Source organism: Falco rusticolus, chromosome 6, assembly GCF_015220075.1.
Source record: "Falco rusticolus isolate bFalRus1 chromosome 6, bFalRus1.pri, whole genome shotgun sequence".
NCBI lineage: Eukaryota > Metazoa > Chordata > Aves > Falconiformes > Falconidae > Falco > Falco rusticolus.
In genome coordinates, this window is record NC_051192.1 from 85276600 (window position 1) to 85297637 (window position 21038).

General features: G+C 40.4%; 1 protein-coding gene across 1 annotated transcript in view; it reads left to right on the forward strand.

Moving 5' to 3' along the window:
• The first annotated feature begins 661 nt into the window (after positions 1-661).
• ZNF292 (zinc finger protein 292) overlaps positions 662-21038 on the forward strand; it is a 54310-nt gene continuing 33933 nt past the window's right edge. Inside the window, exon 1 of the mRNA XM_037391328.1 lies at positions 662-1006. Coding sequence (XP_037247225.1) covers positions 845-1006 — 162 coding nt within the window. The 5' untranslated portion in view covers positions 662-844. The remainder of the gene's footprint in view (positions 1007-21038) is intronic.

Here is a 21038-nt window from a genome sequence, read left to right on the forward strand (position 1 = left end):
ACAGCACCAGTATGTGCGAGGGCACTTAGCCCAGCCACCAGGCCCCACAGGCAACAAAGCCCTCCAGAACCTCCCGCTGTTGAACAGCACCATTTGAAGAGCAAAACCGCACTCCTCACTTCAAATTATAATAAAAAATCAGGACAATCCAGGTACAGAAAGACAACTTGGCAGCACCCCTGAGGCAAACACACCCCGCTGCTGCCCGCAGAGGATGATAGGAGAGGGAATGTGCAACACTGCTCCAGTGGTGCTGCCCCGTGGCCTACCCAGCAGTGGCTGGCACCCTCGGGCAGGAGCGGGGAGGCAGGCCGCCAGGCTGAGCCGTGGCCCCGCTCTGCTCAGTGGCGGCTGGCGAGGGGGAGGTGGCCCTGGTACAGCCGGGCCGCATGTACACTGCCACTGCCACCAGCATGGCTGCCTTCAGGGCTCGAGGGGAGGCGGCGAGCCCGGCCCGGCGAGGCCCCTCGGCAGCACCCCGGCAGGCAAGACGGCCCGCCGGCCCCACCCTCCGCCATTTGCTGCCGTTTGCCGCCAAAACCCGTCGGCGGGAGGGCGGGGAGGGGCGTCACGTGGCCGCGCGGCCGCCGGGCGCGTGGCGTGGCGTCACGTGACACGCGGGGGCGCGCCCCCTTCCTCCTCTCGCCCCTCCCCGGCCCGGTCCTGCACAGTGGGGGATGGAGAGCGCGCGCGCGCGCGCGCGCTCGCCCGTCTCCAACGGCACGTGACCCCTCCCCGGAACGTGGCATTGTGTAATCACGTGACCTGGAAACGGAGCGGGGGGGGCCGGGAGGCCGAGGCAGAGAAGGGGGGGGCTGCGTACGCGACGGAGCGGGGTGCGAAGATGGCGGACGAGGAGGCCGAGCAGGAGAGCGGTAGCCTAGGTGGCGGCCTCCTGGAGCTGCGGCGCTTGCGGGAGCGGCTGGTGGAGCTAGAGACGGGGCTGCGGGAGAGCCCCGAGCCGGCAGTGCAAGCGGCTACCGAGTACTGCAAGCAGCTCTGTCAGGTCAGGCCGCCTCTACCCTTCCCTGCCCCCGCCCGCGCTCTCCCCTCCCCCGCGGGGTGTGTGTGTGCGTGTGCCCGGGTGAGAGGGACGGCGGGGGGCCGGGCGGGAGCAGCGCCGCCCCCGCCGGGGCGCCGGGCGGGGAGCCGCAGCCAACGGCCCGGTGCGGCGGTTGGCCCGGGCGGGGGGGTGGGGGGGGGCGCGCCGGGAGTTAGTGCTCCGGGCCGGGCGCCGCGGGGCGATTGACGCCGCTGTTCATTGTGGGCTGCGATGAGGCAGCCCGCCCCCCTGCGCCGGGAGCCGCTCCGGCCGGGCCTGTAATCCCCTTCCCCCGCCTCTCCTCCCCCCTCCCCGGCGGCCGCCCCGGTTCTCGCGGTCTCTAGGCCCCTTTGTTGTGTTCTGCGGCTCGGCTTATCGAAGGGCCCTTTGTTCCTGGCGGTGGCGGACCGAGGGCCCCCCCCCCCTTCCCTGTCCCCTTCCCTCCGGCACCCTCCTCCCCTGGAGGCGAAGCGCGGGGCGAAGGGCGGGGGGGGGGCGGCCCGGGAGATGGGGGCTCCGCTTCTCCGCCGAGCGGCCGGGGAGGAGCCGAAAGTCCGCCCTGGGTCCCCTCTGCGCGGGGCTCCTGCTCGGTGCCCGAGGACCCCCGGGCCCCTCGCTCCTGCCCCTCTCCCTTCCCCGTCTCATATCCTGGAGGGTCAGCGGAGTTCTTGCCATCCTGGGAAAGAGAAGGCGGTGAAGCGGCGGCGGGCTGAACCGTGCCGCCGGTGATGGTGGCGGGTCGGTGGGTCTGCGGTGCTGCTCGCCGTTTTCTCGCCCTGTCAGGGGAGCGAGTCCCGCCTCGGGAGAGGGCTCCTGAGCTGGCACCGCTGGAAGCACCATTGTGTGTAATTACCGTGCCCGCGGCTGCCGCCGGGAAAAGGCCTGCTTCCCGAGGGCATGGGCTGCTCCCGAAGCAGGGATGCTTGCAGGTGTTTCTTCTGAACTGGAGACCCTGCCGAGTATCCCTTTTTAAACAAACTTAGTGGTCCTAGCTCTACAGTTAAAAACAACCAGCTCCATTTTAGTCATGTACGTGTCTATATGTTGCACTGGTTTATCTTGGATTGACCTTTTTTCAGCTAGCATTAGGTACGACCCAATGTATAAAACAAGTTCCTAAATATTTTAGGCCTCAGAAAGTCACGGAAACAGCTACTTCTGTAGCTTTACTATGGGTTTAACAGTATCTGGTAGAAGTGATAATGTTTGTTTACACGTTACTGTCACTCATTCATGAAACCTAGGCAAATTGTTAAAAGGTGGAACGGGTAGGAGTGAGTTCAGGTGGTCGGTTTGAATTGCGTTTTATTTGTGATTTTGTGTCTGTTCCCTTAAAGAGTTGATTCTTGGTGGTAGCCATTGTAGCATGCTGATTTAGATGTCTTGTCGCTTCTGGATTAAACTGGGATCTACTTTTTCCTAGCCAGGGAGATTGACTACTAAGTATCTTAAGCATATTTCTCATATTTTATTCCATATATATCAGAGTTGTATTTCAGATGCTTTTTCTTTGGTCAAAAATTACCTCGTTTTGCATTTGGGTAGAATGTCTGTGTAGATGCACAGAAACAAGATTGGTTTATGTTGGTTCAGATCACTGTGTTCTCAGTCTATTTAATCTTTGTGCCTACTTTCTTAAATTCGTACACTGGGGGGTGGAAATCTGGCTTTCCTGGCTCCGGCTTGACTTCTAAACTTGTGAATGAGCTGTTCATTGAACTGAAGTAGATGGGTAGGTGGGAATGAAGATGCCATCCTTGACATGTGCAGAGTAGATTACTGGTGTCTAAAGCAGTTTTATCACTGAAATTGTGGCTGCTTGTGCTTAGTGAGCGGCTTCAGTAGCTGATTGATTTAAAGTTTAACAAAAATTAATGTTATTTTAATGGCTGTTGCAAAAGTCCATTGTAAGGTCCAGGTTTACTAATTTTCTTAAACATAGACCTCTTAAAACAAATCTCACTGAACAAAACAGGTGTGTAGAAACTGCCTTAGGTAAGAATCCATGCTGCTTTGGAATGAGTTACTGTCGCTTCTACACCAAGGTTCATAGGAAGGCTGTGTCAGGTTTTGCAGGCTGAAGACTAGTGAGTAACACTGAGTTGAGACATCCCATTCAATATTGAAAGATCCTGCTTTTCAAATTTTAAACCAAGGTCTAAACAGATGCTTAATGTATTAGGTAGTGGTGGTGTTTGGCAGATATTTTTAATACTGCTTCAACAGAGGTGTTTTTTTTTTTTTAATATGTTCACCTGTGCTGGTGGTGCCAAAATACTTACTCATCCTCATCTATGGTTTTAGTCATTTTTAGTGGGGCTAACACAAAATAGTATTCTTGATTCAGATAGTAGGCCTAGCTACTTAGCTTGCATTGCATGACAGGTTACAGAAAATTCATGTAATGGTAAAAGCCATAACAGAAATCTCTTTTAAATAACAGTTTAAAGGCATCTGCCATCATTTCTAGAATAAAGTCTTTGAATGCATGAGAGAGTAATTTGACTGGTCATACATACAAAACTTGGTCTTACTTGTATCCTAAGTCTGGAAGTGTAGCGCTGAAGAAAAATTTTATTGTTTATCTCTGTATGATTTCACCTGTTATTTTTCTTTATCCTTAGTTTCTAGGCATGAGATAACTACACAGAACTTGGAAAGTTTTGTGTCCTTATTTTGTTTTACCAGATAGTGACTCTGGAGCCCAGCAACCACGTTGCTTGTTGCCATAAATCAACTTTTAACTTACTTATTTTTTTAAAATTAGGTGGGTAGCATAGTATTTGAGAAATAAGTGTATTTTCATAATGGAGGAAGCTAAAGAATGTGCAGTAGGGCATTGAAAGATCCTTAGGTTCATAGGAATAAGGGATTTAAGTACTCTCATTAAACGAAGTGGGAGTTGTAAAGCCAAATCCCTTATCTGGTTTTGAAAAAAAATCTGAATTCGAACTATTTAAACGTTTATAACCAAACAGTGTAGAGCAGCTGTTACAAACACAGAAAAACTGGACCCCTTGTACCTTGACAGAAACCGTATGTTTTCTTCTCCTAAGAATAAAGTTTACTTTGATGTATTTTATATGCAGCGTTTCGTTAGCTATAAATATTTCTGTGTTTTGCTGCTGATTGCACTGTGAAATGATGCAATTATTCTTAAATTTTAAGGGGATTATAGAGTGGACCTTAATCCTGTACCATATCTGTGTGAATGTAGTAGTGTTCTCCATTGTCAGCATGCAGTAGAGAGCATTATTTTTAATTGCTATCAAGTGAAATTCATATCCGTATGGATATATGTAAAATGACTTTTTAATTGTGATTCATGCTCTTCTGTTGCAATTTGGTAATTAGCAAATCTGTGACAAACAGTTACGTTGTCACAAACAATATGTGTGCACACTGGGGCAGACAAAACAAGTATCTTCAGCTGTAGTGACTAAAAATTGAAAGTGTGAATTCTACAGGAACTCAGAATAGACCAAAGAAAGATTGCTGTTCTTGTCACCATGTGGGGGCTGATTAGATTCTTTTTAAGCTTTGCTCTGAAGGGTGATCTGTTGATTATATTCAGTTAGAGAAAAGCAAAACGTTTGGGTTTTTTTCCTGAGACCTAGGTGAACATGATGCTGGTGGCTATATCACAGCTGTTCACTGTGGGCTGTGTTCCCTTCTGGTTGGTCATTACCCAATGACCATTATTTTCTTCAATACCAAATTGCAGGCTGGTAACAAATTTTCCTTTGTTGCTCATTAGTTGTGAAATCTTTGCGGTGCCTCTGCTTATCCTGATGGTTTTTCTACAGTTGACGTACTTGTATCTTTGAGCTTATTGGTCTTCCCTCCACTGGTATTTTTGACTTTTCCTCTCTTCTGAATCTGCTTCTGAAGCCTTTTATTTTCTTTTTTTCTTCTGGTGTGCTTTGTGGTACAAATTCCTCAAAACTGTAAGGTGGTCAGGTTTGTTGTACTAATGTACAAGCTGTCAACATATAGTGACCTGTATCAAATATGTAAGAAAATATTTGGACTGTCATGTGGTCCTTCCTCAATAACTTTGTGTGTACTTTTTGTCTCATCTGTTGGTTGTCTTGTCAGGACTGCCTATTAAGAGAAAAATCCTGTTAAAATATGTTAACAAGTGTGCTTGGCCATTAGGAGACATTAATATCCTTCTAGTGTAGACAGTTTACTTAATAGTAACCTAGGATTTTACGAACACTAGCAGCAAAAGTGTAATGCTGATAAAAAAAATGGCAGGGTGTGTGGGGGGGGTGTGTGACATGAAAGATTTTTAGCTACTTCAAAAGAAACCCCAAATCTTCTTTTAAAAGAAACTTTTAACTGATGTGACTGCATAGAGTTTTTCTGCTGTTTTAAACTTTTTATTGTGTGTTGAGGTTCTAGTGAAGTATTAGGATAGTACCTTAAGGTCCTATTCTTTATTTCTGTGTGCTGACATGCTAGAGTAGATCTTGGTAATATTGGGGAATATATACTGTACTAATCTAAATATAGGATTCCTTCCTAAAGGAAAATATGCATAGTTCTACACAAAAAGCTTATTTCATTACATACCTGTAATCAATATGTAATAGTTATAAAGTTTTCACTATTTATGTTTCCATTGGAGGTTAGTCTTACTTTGTTCTTTTACACCTTACTACATTTGACTTCCAGCTTTCACACCTCAGACTTCACAATTTTCTAGTGTTGTCACCCTCTCATTGTCATCATCTTCCTCCCTTTTAGTCTCTGTATTCTCAGCTTCCTCTTCAGACTCAAAATGACAGAAATAATCTTCAGTTCTGTCCATAGGTTTTATGGCTTTACTTCCAATTCTTTCTTAAATGTTTTAGTTACTTCTGGATTTATCTAAACCCAGTCTGTCTTAATCCAATGACAGAGAAGTGTTTTAGTAGGCTTCTTTATTTTTTCCCTGTAGGAGTTAGAGTATGATACCTTGCCGACTGTTCTGTATATAAACACCTCGACGGTCTTTGAAGGACTTATTTGCTGTTTCACCAAGCACCTTAGGTTCTGATGTCCTTCCTCCTGATGTGACTGTAAGATTGGCATTCACTGACAGTGAAAAATACCATCAGCAAAACGTGAGCTGCCCTTTTAATACAAGTAGAGAAGACATTTCCTCCTATATCACATCTGGTCTCTTATTCCAGACAGCATTCATTGAACTTCGCATTGAGTGTGTAGGTAGATGTTGACCCTTGATTTTGTTTGGCTCAACAGCTAATTGTGATCATTATGTAATATAGTCGCAAATTACTGCAATAAGTGTTGGTAAGGTTCTATTATTTTGAACTTTCAGTTTAATGATTTCCTGTGTAACCAGGTCCCTGTCTCTGGAGTACACACAAATTCTACAACTTAGACTTCCTTAAGTAAAAAAGTGTTTTCTTTTGAGTCCAGTGAGTGCTTTCTGCACTGAGCTAACTCTTAAAAGCTTCTGTTTTGATGTTTCTGTCTTTGTGCATTTGCCTCTACCGCAGTGTTTCTTCCTGGTCTCACAGTTGCTAGCTTTTTCAGTGTATGTTACCACAAGTGTAAGATTTCCACCATAACTTCTAATACTTTTCCATTTTGCTTTCATACTTGTGAACTCCGGATGATCTGCTGTTCAGGGAGAGGTGTACAGCTCCCAGAAATCACAAGGAATCCACTAAAGTATAGTACGGCACACAGATTCCCAAGTGCATGAAGAAAAACAACTGTCATCACTGTGTCATCTCATGCAAACTTGGAGCTGCCTCAGGCATTTTTGTGCTCCTTCATCACTGTAAGACCTGCCATGTCAAACAGTCATGTTATCTTACTGACCTGGGGGGGTGGAAGCAACACCCTCTGATTTTTTTTTTCTTAAGTTAAACTATCAGGAGTCAGGGAAATTGTCTTGCTTTCAAATAAAATAGTATGTGTGCATATCTGGATATAATGTGTTTGTGCTTAGAAAAAAAGCCCCCTACTGCTTAGGGGTAACCCTAACCACTGAGCACAGTTGTTTTAGTCCTTGTCCTTGGAAATGGCATCAAGCCTCAGGATCATGCCAGATTGGAGTTAGTCTTCGTTCTGAGCTCTGTACTGTAAGGTTTTTTTTAATACAGATTTTCCCTGTATCGAAGTCAGTCAGCTAGACCATGATTCCAAAGCAGGATTAATTATTGGTAAGCCATAGCTACAAATGCTTGTTTAACCTGTTCTCAAAACTTTCTGGTAAGAGAGAGTCAAAAGCCTCCCTGGATAATACATTTTAGTTCAGTTATCTTTGCCTTCAAACACCCCCCACCCCACCCCTTGCAGTCTAACTGGATCTCTAATCTCTTGTTGCAATTTAAGAGTACTGTGATTTATCCTATCCCATGTAGACATGGAAAGTAGCATGCTCCTTTTCTGTTGGAAGCACCTCTTAATTTTTTCAGGGCTTTTTTCAGTCTCCAGTTTTCACTTTTTTGAACAAAGTTTTTGTAGTCTTTGATTTTAAATTCCGCCCCCCTCTCTTCTTTTTTGCTTTGTTACTATATCCTTGGAATCTATGCAGTTTTGAAGTTCTTACCTGCAGGAAGGGCACCAATCTGATGGAAACTTGGTAAGAAGGTGACAACCCATGTAAGACTTAGGATTTAGAGTACTTTTCCTGTAAAACATACTACTTATCCTTCCAAGTACAAGTAGTCCACAGAAGAGTGATAGTTCTCTGAAGTGGAACTAATGAAGGTAGTTAAGAAGATGACAAAATGTAGATGGAGAGATTAAAATTAGTAAAACTTAAGAATCTTGACAAAAGCTCACCTTTCTATCTAAGGTGCTGCATCTGATACTAAAATCAAGCATTCCACTTTAGTTACTGTGGGAAAGAAAAAAGCTTTCAGTTCAGCAAATAGATACTTAATTTCATAGTTACTGTGGTGCACAATTTTTGTTGAGTTGGTTACTTGCTGCTTTTACTGGAAAACTACTATCAGCAAACTACTATTTCTCCAAGAGATGCTTTTAGCCAGAAGTTAATACTTACAGGGTATGAAGTGTGGTTGATTAGTTTTTCTTCATGATATCCTTGATTCTTACTGCCCATTCTGAGTGAGAGGCATTCTGATTAATGCAGTCCTCCAGCCATTTAAAAAAAATCTGAAGACCTTACTGTAAATTTCAATTTACTCATAGTAGTTGACTGTAAACAATAGCTGTGCATCTATGCTAGCATAACTAAACTTATTAGCTACTTTCTGTACTGCCACGTATATTTCTGCCTTTACCTTTTCCCACAAATCCAAACTTTATTCCCCGCTTTTGAATAATGTGTATCATTGTCTAGGTTGCTTTCTGAAACTACAATTATTGAAGATTCACTGTTTAAAAAACATTAAATATTGACTGTGGAAAACATTTTCCTTATTGTGCAGGACTGTACAAGGAATCTATATATATGTATTTGTTAATATTAATGTTCAGTAAGGCATCTCGTTTTACCAAAATATCCCCATTGTGTGTCTCAGTTTCTTGATAAAGAAGTTATATATCTATTTGAATGTTCAGTCCATTTTCTGTCTCAGGTGGGTTTTTTTGATGGTTTTGTTAGAGAGTGAATACCTCATAAACCACAGATCTTGAGGGGAGACAGTAAAAAAAAAAGCGTACTTCTGGGGATTCTTTGCTTCCATTGTGATTAAGAATCGGGGAATTTCATCTGGCCTTTTCAGTTTACTCTGCCATTTAAATGTCATATTTTTTTTATTTTTTTTTACTCCAGGCTTTATGCAGACATACTAATATATTGTAGGTGGTTTCTACATGAGACTTTCCTAAATCAGGGATCGAACTGGAACCATTAGGAGACATCAACATACTGTTTCTTCAGTGTGATGTATTGCCTAAAATGATACACAAGCCAAATAAACTATTCAAATTTGTATAGGTGTGGAGCCTGTCTTCAAGAAATAGTGCTCCAGGCATTGATTGCTAACAAAAAAATTTTGATAGATATAATTGTTTTTTAAAGGCCCCCACATAAGTCCTTGAGTAGTTACAGTACAGTGTGTATAATTTAGTTTTCATGGGGGAAACTAGCATGACATTCCTATGCCATCAGCTTCTCTAAAATGACGATGTACAACAGCTTGCAAATTTGAGTTTAAATAACAGGTAAACAATTTGAATTGAAACTGTCTTTTGAAATGGTACTCTTCTTTTTATTAGGTCTGTGCTTTTGCATATAAAGAACTTAATGTCTTACATATTAAGACGTGTGCAGGTGTTTTTTGAGGTGTGGAATATTTTTTTTCCTATTTGCCTTTCAAAATATGCATTAATGACAACTCTATTATACTATTATTTCTGGAATCTTTTATCTCTAAGGATGAACTGCACTGCTTCCATTTGGGAAGAGTTAATCTAATAACACCTAGTACTTGGCAGAACAAAGACATTCAGGCAGAAGGTATAGGTAACATCAAAAAAGCTGTGGAGCTTTATAAAATTATTTTCTGAAAATAGGCCTGATCCAATAGGAAATTGGATAAACTTGCAAAAACATGTGCCTGTAGTTTTTGATAAGAATAGTTTGATCAAATTTTTCTCTATCTTCTCTTCTGTAACTGTTGTATAGTCTTCTGGTATATAATATTTCTGGCTTCATGATGCTCTGTATGAAGGTAAAGTAAATTAATCTTTCATCAGAGAATCAGGAGAATCCTGTGCTAACTCATGTAGTTTTCACTTGATTATTTTGTAATTATTCTGAGCTAGTACACAATTCTTTGCCCTTATAGGGACTCATGCAACATGGACAACTGCCAAAGCTCCATCCAGCTTTAGATACTGACTCCTAGCGTTCAGTATCTCCTAACTGCTGGACAGATGCATTTGTTGCTTTGAGAAACTTAGCTCCCTGAAGTAAAATTCTTCAGGATTTCTTTAGGTTAAAGACCAGTTTTTCTTTTGTAAGTCTCTCTTGTCTTTTAGGTTGAATATAGCAGTTAACTTTAGAGCTTTCATTTGAGCTGACAGCAAATATGGTGTTGCTTTCTCAGTCTCCTGTATATCATAAAGAACAGAATTTGATAGGACTTCTTTTGTTTTCTGTTACTCAAAACGATGGAGAGGATTTATTCTGGTGAATAGTTAAATCCTGTTTGATATTTATGTACCTAATACACTGAATACTGTTTTGATGAATCAGTAAAGTACATTCAGTGATCAGGCATTAAATCAAATTACGACTAAGGAGTTCCTCAGTCTTGTGATTCCTGCTTGTCTCAGGAGCTTATGATAATACATTTTTATAACAGAATGAACACAAGGATGAGGACAGGAAGAGATTAAATGTTCAGAATCACAAAAGGCATAATCTGAACCTCATTTTTACTTTAATCATTGGAAGGTAGCTCTTATGAAGAGAATAGCTGGGAGAAAAGTCACTTCTGATTATGAATCCATAATAGTGAAGATGATAAATATCCCAGTTCTGCAGACCTGGAACTTGCATAATCTAGCTGAAACTGGCATGGCAATAGAACCCTGCTTTTGGATACCCAGCCAGACTTCATGAACGGTATCAGTGTGATGGCAGGAACTCCTCAAGTTCTGCTCAGGGCTGCTGACATGTTCGGGAGAAAGTATAAACTTGGCTCCTCTCCTTCCTCACACGTGTACACGGTGTGGCAGTACCTTGATGCTAGTATAAGGACACAATTGGGTATTAGATTGTGTGAATCGGGTGGACTTTGCCTTGTTCTTTCACAGAAAATTAAATCAGATGAAAGCATATTTTGGGATATCAATTTGACTTGTGCTGAATAGACAAGCTTAAAATGGCAGTTAAGTAGCCTTTCTACTGAGGAAGAAGATTATCAATTAAGTTCTCATCAGAATTAAAAAGGTTTGAAGCAGTAGTGGGAGAAGTTGCATTCAACTGATAAAGATAGCCAATATGAGAACGTAACAGAGATGAACTACAGAAGTATTTGTAATGTCTCATTTCACTTGACTAAGACAGCAGGTTCAAGTCACCTATATTGCAGGAAATGCTCATATTTTCAGATTAGACAGTTATTTCTGGCTATCTTCCTATTTTTAATCTGCCCATATGCCAGTCTGATAATTAACAGGTAAATTAGATTTCCTGGCAGTGGATAAAAGTTTACCATCCCAACACATTCCTGAAATGCCTGTTAAATAGCCAATTGCAGAATACTGGTTTTAACTAAACAGGCTAAAATATTAAGGATGGGATGACAACATTAAATTGAGACCTGAATGAAAACCTGAATAGAGAGAAATGTAGCCTAGGACTATAAATTCACTCCTTATGTAAGGATGTAAGAGAGAAATCAGATACTACTGGCAAGATCAGAAAGAGCATTTTGAATGCAAAATGTTGAAAGATGAAAGGCAAGCCTAAAGAATGATAATTAAACTACTGTATATGACAAAGCATGAGGCTTAATGAAGTTACTTCCTGGTATTTACAATAATGGTTTTAGAACAGTTTATGGCTGTAAGCAGAAACTGTCCGTTCATTTTCTAGGTTTTTCTAGCTCTTTTTAAAAAAACTAGCTGGGTTTTGAATTTTAAGCAAAATAATGACTAAAGAATAACAGGAAAAGTAACACCAAGGTGATTTCTCTTTTGTTTTCCTTCTTTCAATCTAATAATTAGAAACCTGAGCTCATGCAGTATGTTCAGCATGCCCAGGTGAAAAACATCCAGATTGCTTGTGCCTTTTGACTTGCATTTAGAGAGAGAAACATCTCTCCATTAACAGAAGGTTCTGTGTTTGGTAATTAACTTTTCTGCAGTCAGTCATGTCTCTTCCTTCCTGTGTGTTCTGTGATATTTTCTTGGTGATGGTAGATGACATAATTACTACTCAGAGTTGTAGCAGAGCCCCACAAGCTTTTCTTCTGTTTTTGCTTATGTATCTATTGAGGTGCTCTTTTTCAAACCTTCCTCCAATGTAAACTCTGCATTAGAAATGTAAATGTACTTTTTGATGGCATATTTAATATCTGTCTTGGTTTTGTATTTGTAAACTGGGGGCAGTGGTACTTGCCCACTATTCAAAGGTACGTACATCAGAAGACAAACGTGGATTTTTTTGTTGTTACTTTATCTGCCTGGTAGAGTAGGAATAGTTGGATGAGATACGCAGTTAACTTTTTTGTGCTTGTGTGCTGAAGACTCAGGGTGCTAATGATTGAACTGTAACAATAGTTAAAAAATTTTTCAAAAGTTAATCTTAAGGGTGAGTTTCTTTATGTTGTCGATCATCATTACATGGATTCTTCCTGCAATTAGTCTTAACTTTTTTTTAACTGGAGAGTGTGAGTTACAGCGAAATAGTTTTAAGAACCATCAAGGTCCTCAGCGCCTTAGGTGGTGTAAATAAATGTAGGTAAAGGGTTCAAATAATCAGTGCACTCTTGCATTTTCAGAAACATTTATATTTGAGTAGTTTTTACATATTCGTGGTAACTACGGCTGTAGTAAGATTTATTAAAAATAAAATTTTCATGGAGGAGACCTAAGTAGATGTGGTTATTTGGGGAAAATCTTTTTAGGCAAGAGTCTAAAAATAGCTAATCATAATTCTTACTTTCTATCTTTCCTCAACTTTGATGTTTTGTAATTTTCATTGAATGGTATTAAAGAATTAATATTTTTTTTTGCATAATAAACTATATATAGTGTGTATATATACACACTATATAAACTACTACAAGATGTATGAATGTGTAGGGATTGAACAGAGAAAATGAATCATTCACTGCAGGGTAGTTCATAGAATCATAGAACAGTTCGGGTTGGAAGGGACCTTAAAGATCACCCAGTTCCAACCCCCCTGCCATGGGCAGGGACACCTTCCACCTTCCACCAGACCAGGTTGCTCCAAGCCCCATCCAGCCTGGCCTTGAGCACTCCCAGGGATGGGGCACCCACAGCCTCTCCCGGCAGCCAGTGCCAGTGCCTCCCCACCCTCACAGCAAACAATTTCCTCCTACTATCTAATCTAAATCTACCCTCTTTCATTTTAAAACAATTACCCTTTGTCCTATCACTACACGCCCTTGTAAAAAGTCCCCCTCCAGCTGTCCTGTAGACCCCCTTTTGCTGTAAGGTCTCCCTGGAGCCTGCTCCGGGCTGAGCAACCCCAATTCTCTCAGCCTGTCTTCATAGGAGAGGTGCTCCAGCTCTCTGATCATCTTTGTGACTCTCTCCAGCAGGTCCATGTCCTTACATTGGAGGCCCCAGAGCTGGACACAGTACTCCAAATGTGGTCTCACATGAGTGGAGTAGAGGGAGAGAATCATCTCCCTTGACTTGCTGGTGACGTTTCTTTTGATGCAGCCCAGGAGATGGTTGGCTTTCTGGGCTCTGAGCGCACATTGCTGGGCCACGTTGAGCTTCTTGTCCACCAACACCCCCAAGTCTGTCTTCTCAGGGCTGCTGTCACTCTAGTTGATCACCTTTACTGGTTGTATTCTAATTCCTTCTATTAAATAAAAAAATAGAAGTTAGTATCCATTCTTCAACAATTACCTTTTCCATATGTGTGTTTCTCTGAACTTATTTCCTCTTGTCTCTGAAAGTCTCCAGGATAGCTTTCCTTCAGCATGAACACAAGCAAGATATATGTGTAAGACTTGATTTCTTGCTCTTTCTCTGCATCTACTTTTCCCCTTCTGGTGAGGCTTGAGCATAAAATTTAGATCTGTATCTTTATTTTTCCAGTTTTGCCACAGAAAAATTGTGCAGTTATTCAGTTTCTTCTTTGTGTTCTGGTTTGATAGACAGCATTTCAAATTTACATCGTTGTTCTGAAAACAGATAAAGTTAAGAGGAGGATGGTGAGAGGACAGTGTTGGGGGGGGGGGGAAGGCTCATAGAAGGGTAGAATTTTTGCCTTTAAAACTGCTCAGAAAACTAGTACTTCAGCTAGAGTATTTTTTTGTTTAAATAACACCTAAACACATTAGTTCTTAATAAATGATAGTTATTTATACCAAAGAGTGCATACTGGTATCTTCAACACCCAGATACATAGGTAACAAAAATCAATGCCATTGTGTAGGTGGTACTTCGCTGTGAGTACACAACAGAGTGTGTGTGTGTGGGTTCCTCCATGGAAGGAGAAACATTGTAATGGAGACAACAGTATGAAAACTTAAATGCTCGTACACTGTAACAAAACTACTTTTATTGTTCTGAATATTGCTCTTCAGTAGATGAACGAGAAGGCGAATGGTTGAAAGAACAGTTTTCAGATAAGGTAACATATCCATAGAAGATAGATGCAAACCAAAATAGCAGATGCCTGTATATTAACATTGTGGGTCAGACAAGAACTTCTCTTTATCTTCTGATCATACCTGCTTAAAACGCTTTGTTTTACATCATGGAGCACCTTTACAGTGTGGGAATTGAATGTATTTTGGGTGAAACTAAACCACAAACTGTGCTTCAGAACTGACTGCAGGCAATCTATTTCAACCACTAATAAGTATCCAGTTAATTGAGCCAGCTGAAAGTTAGTCCGAAATAAGATCTCCTGTGATGGATACACTGGGGACTTGGGTTCTCAGCACCAGCTTTTCTGCTGTATGGATCTGCTCCTTATGCAGTGCATTGCACTTGAAGTGCTGTAGCTATTGTGAGCTTTTTGTGGATCAAAACCAAAGTCTGAGTTTGCAGTTAAGTGCTGAACTTTATCTCTGAATGATTCTGTCTTGACTTTGTGAGTAATTTCTTGCACTCACTGATCTTGAATTTGCATTCAACTGCAGGATAGAGAAGCTAATGGTGTTAAGATGGGGGTGTACAGTGTAAAAGCAGTTGGAGTTTTCATTTGAAGGAAGAGCAAAAAACAGTGAAGACTGGAACTACAACCTATCAGTGGAGAAGAGTAGTAGTAATGGGAAGAAAAAAAATTGGAGAGCTCTGCACCACACCTGCAGAAATTGAGAATGAAAACAATTGCTTAAATACAATCTTGTAGTAAGTGATGGAATTAAGAGTCTGGCTTTAGCCCTCTCCTCTGGGCACAAGTCAATATCTCCATCAGAATTAAAGCAACATCAGCTGACTCTTCAGCCAAAGGCATCTTGTCTTTCTAGAGCTATGCTTTGCTTAACAATTTTTGTTGTGAAACAATTCGGAAGGCACATTCAAAGTAAAACCAGCACACAAACAACTTAATCTTGAAAGGTTTAAAAACTAAAATTGAGTACAAATTGGGATTGATCTTCTTTGATCATAACCATAATTTAAATAGTACTTGTACACTAGGAAAGATAATTATATTTGATTGTCATCCTTAGTTTTGAAAATGCAGTCTCATTCTGTACCTGCTGAAGTTTTGCTGTTCAATTCTGGATTGTGTTATAGTATTATAACAAACATGTAAGAGCTAATACTCTTGCTGAATTTGTCTTATCTACAAAATTGAGGTAGCAGTACTAAGCCTCGGTAAACAAATACTGCATCAGATAACTAGTAGCAGTTTTAATTTGCCTACTTAAGCTGCTTTGGAAATTAATTAGAAGTATGATGCTTTGGGTTTTTTTTCTATATCAAGTTTTGACTTGATATAAAATTACCTCTCCATGCACTGTTCTAAATAGAAACTGATTTTTTTGACTTATATTGATTTGACCTTTTATTTTGGCATATCTGTGAGGGCAACGGTAATTCATATGGTGCTGTTCTGTCTAGTGTTTGTAGTGGGCAGGTTTGAAATATCCATGCTTTTCTATTTAAGTTTTATTCTAGTCTAAAAATCAGTTTGCCTCTAGAGCATCCCAACTAAGAAAAAAACTACAATGGAAACAGATCATTTAAGTTTGAGGCTCGTTGTTGGAGGCAGAGGTGAAAGGGAAATAAAGATGGATTATGATTATGGTGATAGGGAGAAATGCCTTGGTCAGAGGTTTGTCATACCACAGAAAAAGGAATGGATACTCGTCTTCCCCACCCCCATGCTTTTCAAAATGGACAGGAGGTATAATGGGGTTCATTACTGTATGTAAACATTTAGCTTACTCTTTTAAATGCTTCTAAAATCATCTGTCATAGTATTTATTTCTAATTCTTTAAATAGTGAAGTCTCGTGGGCAATCTGAGGTAGACTTGGTTTAAATTAGACATTGTATTGCTAAGGTTTTTTTGACATGCAGAACTATTGCAGTTCAAAAACTAATCAAGTTTTTACTTGACTATTCTGTTGACATCTTATTTGGGTAGGCTGTCCTCACATAATGTGGACATAATGCTGGTTGCATCCCAGCTACTCCTTAACTGCCTCTAGCCAACTCCAGTTAAATTGCCTTTCATGGGAACCTTAACCTAACAACTTCTAATAAAAACAAACAAAAAAACCCCCAACTTGCAGCAGTTATCGAAGACTCCTGCTTTTTATGTGATGAAAGACTTGTTCTCCATCTTCTGGTAAAATGCTGAACAACAAGGAGGAGAGAGAGCAGGTCATGTAAAAAAAAAAAAAAAAAGGCGGTCTTCGGTGTAGGAACTGTAGATCATTGAGGCTGAGAGGAATGGTATTTCAACACCTGTAAAGATTCTTTTCGTGTCCCTTTAGGATGTAACTTTGTTGTGGAGCTTCAGAAAGAGATCGTCTGGTGTACTGATGCATTGGTACCAAAGCGTGACTTAAGGGTTGTCTAAACTGGGATATCTAACATATTTTTAGTATCCCAACTACTTCTTTAAAAAAAAAAAAAACAAACCATGAAGCTATCTCAACAAGTCAATCCCATTTTCCTCATGGTACAGAAGAGAGCTGTCGCAGGTAGTGTTGCTGCATTCACTTAACCAAGTTCTGATGGTCTGAAAATGCTTCTTGAACCAACTCCTATTTAGATGCTCTGGAGGTTTGAGGACATGACTTCCCAGTGCATCTTCTTTTGCCCACTGGTCCTGCCTATCATCCTAGCCATCTTCTAAATTGCAGTGGGTTCTTGGGACAGGGATGATTTCTGCATTGCAAAGCAGGACTAATGCTCCATTTCGAAAGGAGAGATCTGTTCAGTTGTTTACAGGTTTGTTTTTATTTTACCGGTTCAGTTCCGTGGCTGGCACTTCATTTGATTCTGTAATGATGCTGGCACAGGGCTGGAGTTGCACAGAAGAGCTGAGGCCAGAAGTCCAGCTTAGTTTGTAAACCAGCATAAATTGCACCTTGGAAGTAGATGGTTAACAGCTTTCCAGGAATTTGAACAATGCTATTTTCATCCCATGCTCAGTTCTTTAATGGTTGTGGCAGCCAGCGAGATCATGCTTCAGGCTCACAGAGTTTTACTCTGAAAAACACAGCCCTCAAAAATGAAATTTGGATGAGATGAATGTCTAGTTCCAGCCCAAGAATTAGCATATTAGCTGTGTCTCCCAGAAAAAAATCCCCAAACTTTTTGTTCCTGTGTTAAATCAGAAGACGTCATCAATATCACGACGGTATACCTAGCTACTTGATTGAGAATACAGATAAAGTCATCATGTTCCTCATGTTTCATTTCTTAGGATTCAGGGACTTTGCTGTGAACTAAGCTGTCCTTCAATTTTTTAGTACTTGATTACTCTCCAGGACCCATGCTCTATTGCTGTTTAGGGGCTTGTCACCTCTGCATGCAAGTTGAGAAATTTCTTCTTGCCTATCCTAAAACTAATAGAAAGCATTCTATCCTGTTATCTTTACTCCTGGAAAGCAGTGTCTTACACAGTGGACATTCACTGTTTTTTGACTCCTTTGATAAAGGTGTTTTATTTCTCACCAAATTTGTTCTGCCTCTGATCTGAGGAACTGTTTTATGTATAATAGCTTTATTTTCATATTGCAGTTTGAAATAGTCTAGCCCACTGATTTGTGAAATACCTCTTGTTTGTATGTATCTCGTGTAGATATTTAACTAGTAAATCTATCAGTATTAAAAAAATCAGTGTATTAATTTTTCAAAGAAATATGTTTGCTTCTGATATCTCAAAGCAACTCTATAAACCTGTATATTCATGAAATGGTTTTTGAAGCTTCTATATCTGATGGCCTAGCTACCAAAATTATACTGAAATCTCAAAATATTTTGGTGTCCCTAGCATCAGGATGTGTGCACACCCTTAGTGTGAACGCATCTAGAACTGTGCTTGTACACAGTTGCTGTGCATGCTTCTGTCTTAGTGCTGCACATCTGAGATGCCTCTGTTTCTCTTTTAAGATACTGGTCCTGAATGTAAGAGCTTTCAATACATCTGCTGTGTATATGTAACTGGTGGAGACCTCTCAAGTCTGAGCATGGAGTTGTGCCTGTGTGCGTGTTCCAGGGCTAATGAACAGTATCTCCTGCAGAACCATGAATGCCGCAAGAACTTCACTGGGTTAACAAATATTTTATGGTGCTCTTAATTCCCCTGGGAAAGGCAAGTTAAGAGCAGTTTCAAATGCTGTTCTTTTTGAACAGAACAATAAACACATTCTTTGTTTTCTTTTGAGTAGTAGTTAAACATAAGCAATCAATTGCAACCCATACCAAAAACTTCAACAATGTGAGGCATATGCCTGGAAAATACATTTTCAGGGAGGAACGGGTAGGTTTTAGTTTTGGAAGTGAAAACTGACTGAAGATTACAGACCCTTGGACTTAGTATTGGTGGGGTCTTTAATCTTACAAATTGGTCTATTTTTGTAACTGAATAGTAGACAGATCCTTTGTTGAAGTAATGCAGCAAAGAAATTACCTAAGCCTACTAGTCAGACTTTTAAATCCTTATGTTCGGTTAGTGATTATCTGCAAGGTACAGAGATAAATGGAAAAGATGATAAAATGAAGTATAAATTCATGAAGGGGAAACATTTTTTACAAGAGAAATAATAAATCTCGCTTGTTACTTTTAGAAGTGTCAAAAGTGGAAAGATGGCAGCTTAAGAATGAGGAAAGTGTAGAGTGCTGGGTATTGGGGTATAGTGGCCAAAGTTTCCATTTTAATTTCAGTTGATGTTTTTGTAAAAGTCTTACAGCTTACTTTCAGGACTATGCTTACATTTTGTAATATAAAAGAGAGGATTGTGCTATAAAAACAAAAATTGGGAGGCAGCATCTGTTCTGTTTCCTTCATAGGTCAGTATGACTGCATTGTCAGTGTTCTTCACATTCAGCAGCGGTCAGTTAACATCAGGAAACATCGATAAGTATTTTCATATCCTTACAGCGGCAGTGTCTGGCTTTGCCTAGTTCACCTGTCTCATCATTGCATGCTTTAGTAACTTGAACATTGACAAGCAGGAGGTATCTTAGATTATTATTGTGAATTACATTCTTAAAATAGTTGTGCATATTTGAAAGGTAGCTCTTGCTCATCTGAAGTATTGCACAAGAAATCTGAGGAAGAGTTGAAATAATTGCAAGCAGATAGTAACATGGGGCTTTTAAAGGTCAGTATTAAAGTTACCACTCTTTTTTGTGCTGTTCGTTAGCTGACCCCAGGCAATGTATTTCGTGACCTGCAGGAAATAAATACACACAGCCTTGTATTTCCACAGTTTGCATGGAAAAAGAAAACTACACAGATGATGAGTAGCACTTGAGCAGTGCTTACATGGAGGAAACAGTACGTGGTACTACAAATTTACTCCCTTTCACTTTTATTGTATGTTTTTAAAAGGCAATGTCTGGCAATGGATTTGAGTTTTTAAGAAGATCTAATGTAGAAGATAGCTGCTTCCAAAGAACATCTATTAAATCATATCAATTTGCATATCTCACTCTCCTAGTCTTGTAGCTAGATAGTAGTATTGCCACAGTGAGGTGGTTTATTTCTTCAGGTTAAAAAGAATCCTTGTTTTTCAGGATACTAACTGACCATTTACTTCTGTGTGATGTGCATATCTCTGGCATTCAAAGCTATTTTTAGAGAATTGTCTGCTTTTCTTGGTATCTGAAAAGTTATATAGCATTGTGACAAGCAACATGTTTTCATGTACTTTTTAGAAAAGGAAAGAGGAAAAGATTTTTGGCAGTAAATGTTTTTGAGCTAACTCTTTGGCAAGAATAATGATTTGACATTTTTCCCACAGCAGTCGTAAACTCAAAGTCTGAGACAAACTTTAGGCAAATACAGAAAGAAGTCCTGGATGTGTATTTTCTGTGCTGCTTAATTTCTCTTCACTAGGTTATAATCTTCTAGGGAGGCAAAAATACCACAGATAGATTTCCTTTATTCTCAATTTAGTGAGACAATACGTTAAATCGATCAGAACTGTTTGAATATAACAGTATTTGTACAAGATTGTTTTGAAAATTGAGAAATAAAGCAGACACAGACTGTACAAAACCAGAGAAGAAGCCTGTCTGATGCCAGGGGAGTAACTCTTTGGGGCTTATATCTAGCCTTGTCACTTTGCAGATGATGCCCGAGTGGGTTGCTCTGGATAGGGTGCAGTTTCTACAAGATGCTTGGTCTTCAGCTGAACTTAGTAACATACATAGATTGCTGAAGAATAGTGAAGTGAATTAGAAAATGCACTCAGAAGACTCTTAAGCAAAGAGGGGAATTTTAGGTTTGACCAGTGAAATTCTTGGTAGTTCTAATTACTAGTCATACCCAATGCACAAATCATGAATTGAATGTATATGAAACATCTGTGGCCAGTTCTTGATTTTCATACTGTTTTAAAGGAAATTCTGGTTGCTCATTTCAAAAAAATGCATTAAAGTGGATCTGAGTTGCATGTTTTACAAGTATCAGCGTACAGGAGATGAAATTAGGGAACATAGAAGCAGTACACGTGTTCCTGCAGGCAGTTATGAAGTCACTGCTTGTATTAGTGTTGTTCAAAGAAGAAATCGGATAAATCAGTTGTCCTACTGTTTTCGGGCAGTAGTTTAAGCATCTTAAGACTTCCTTCCTGAAAAGAAATTATTCTGCTTGCTTTGCTTGTGCTGGCACAAGCGCTTGAACCTACACACTGAGCATATTTGGGGAG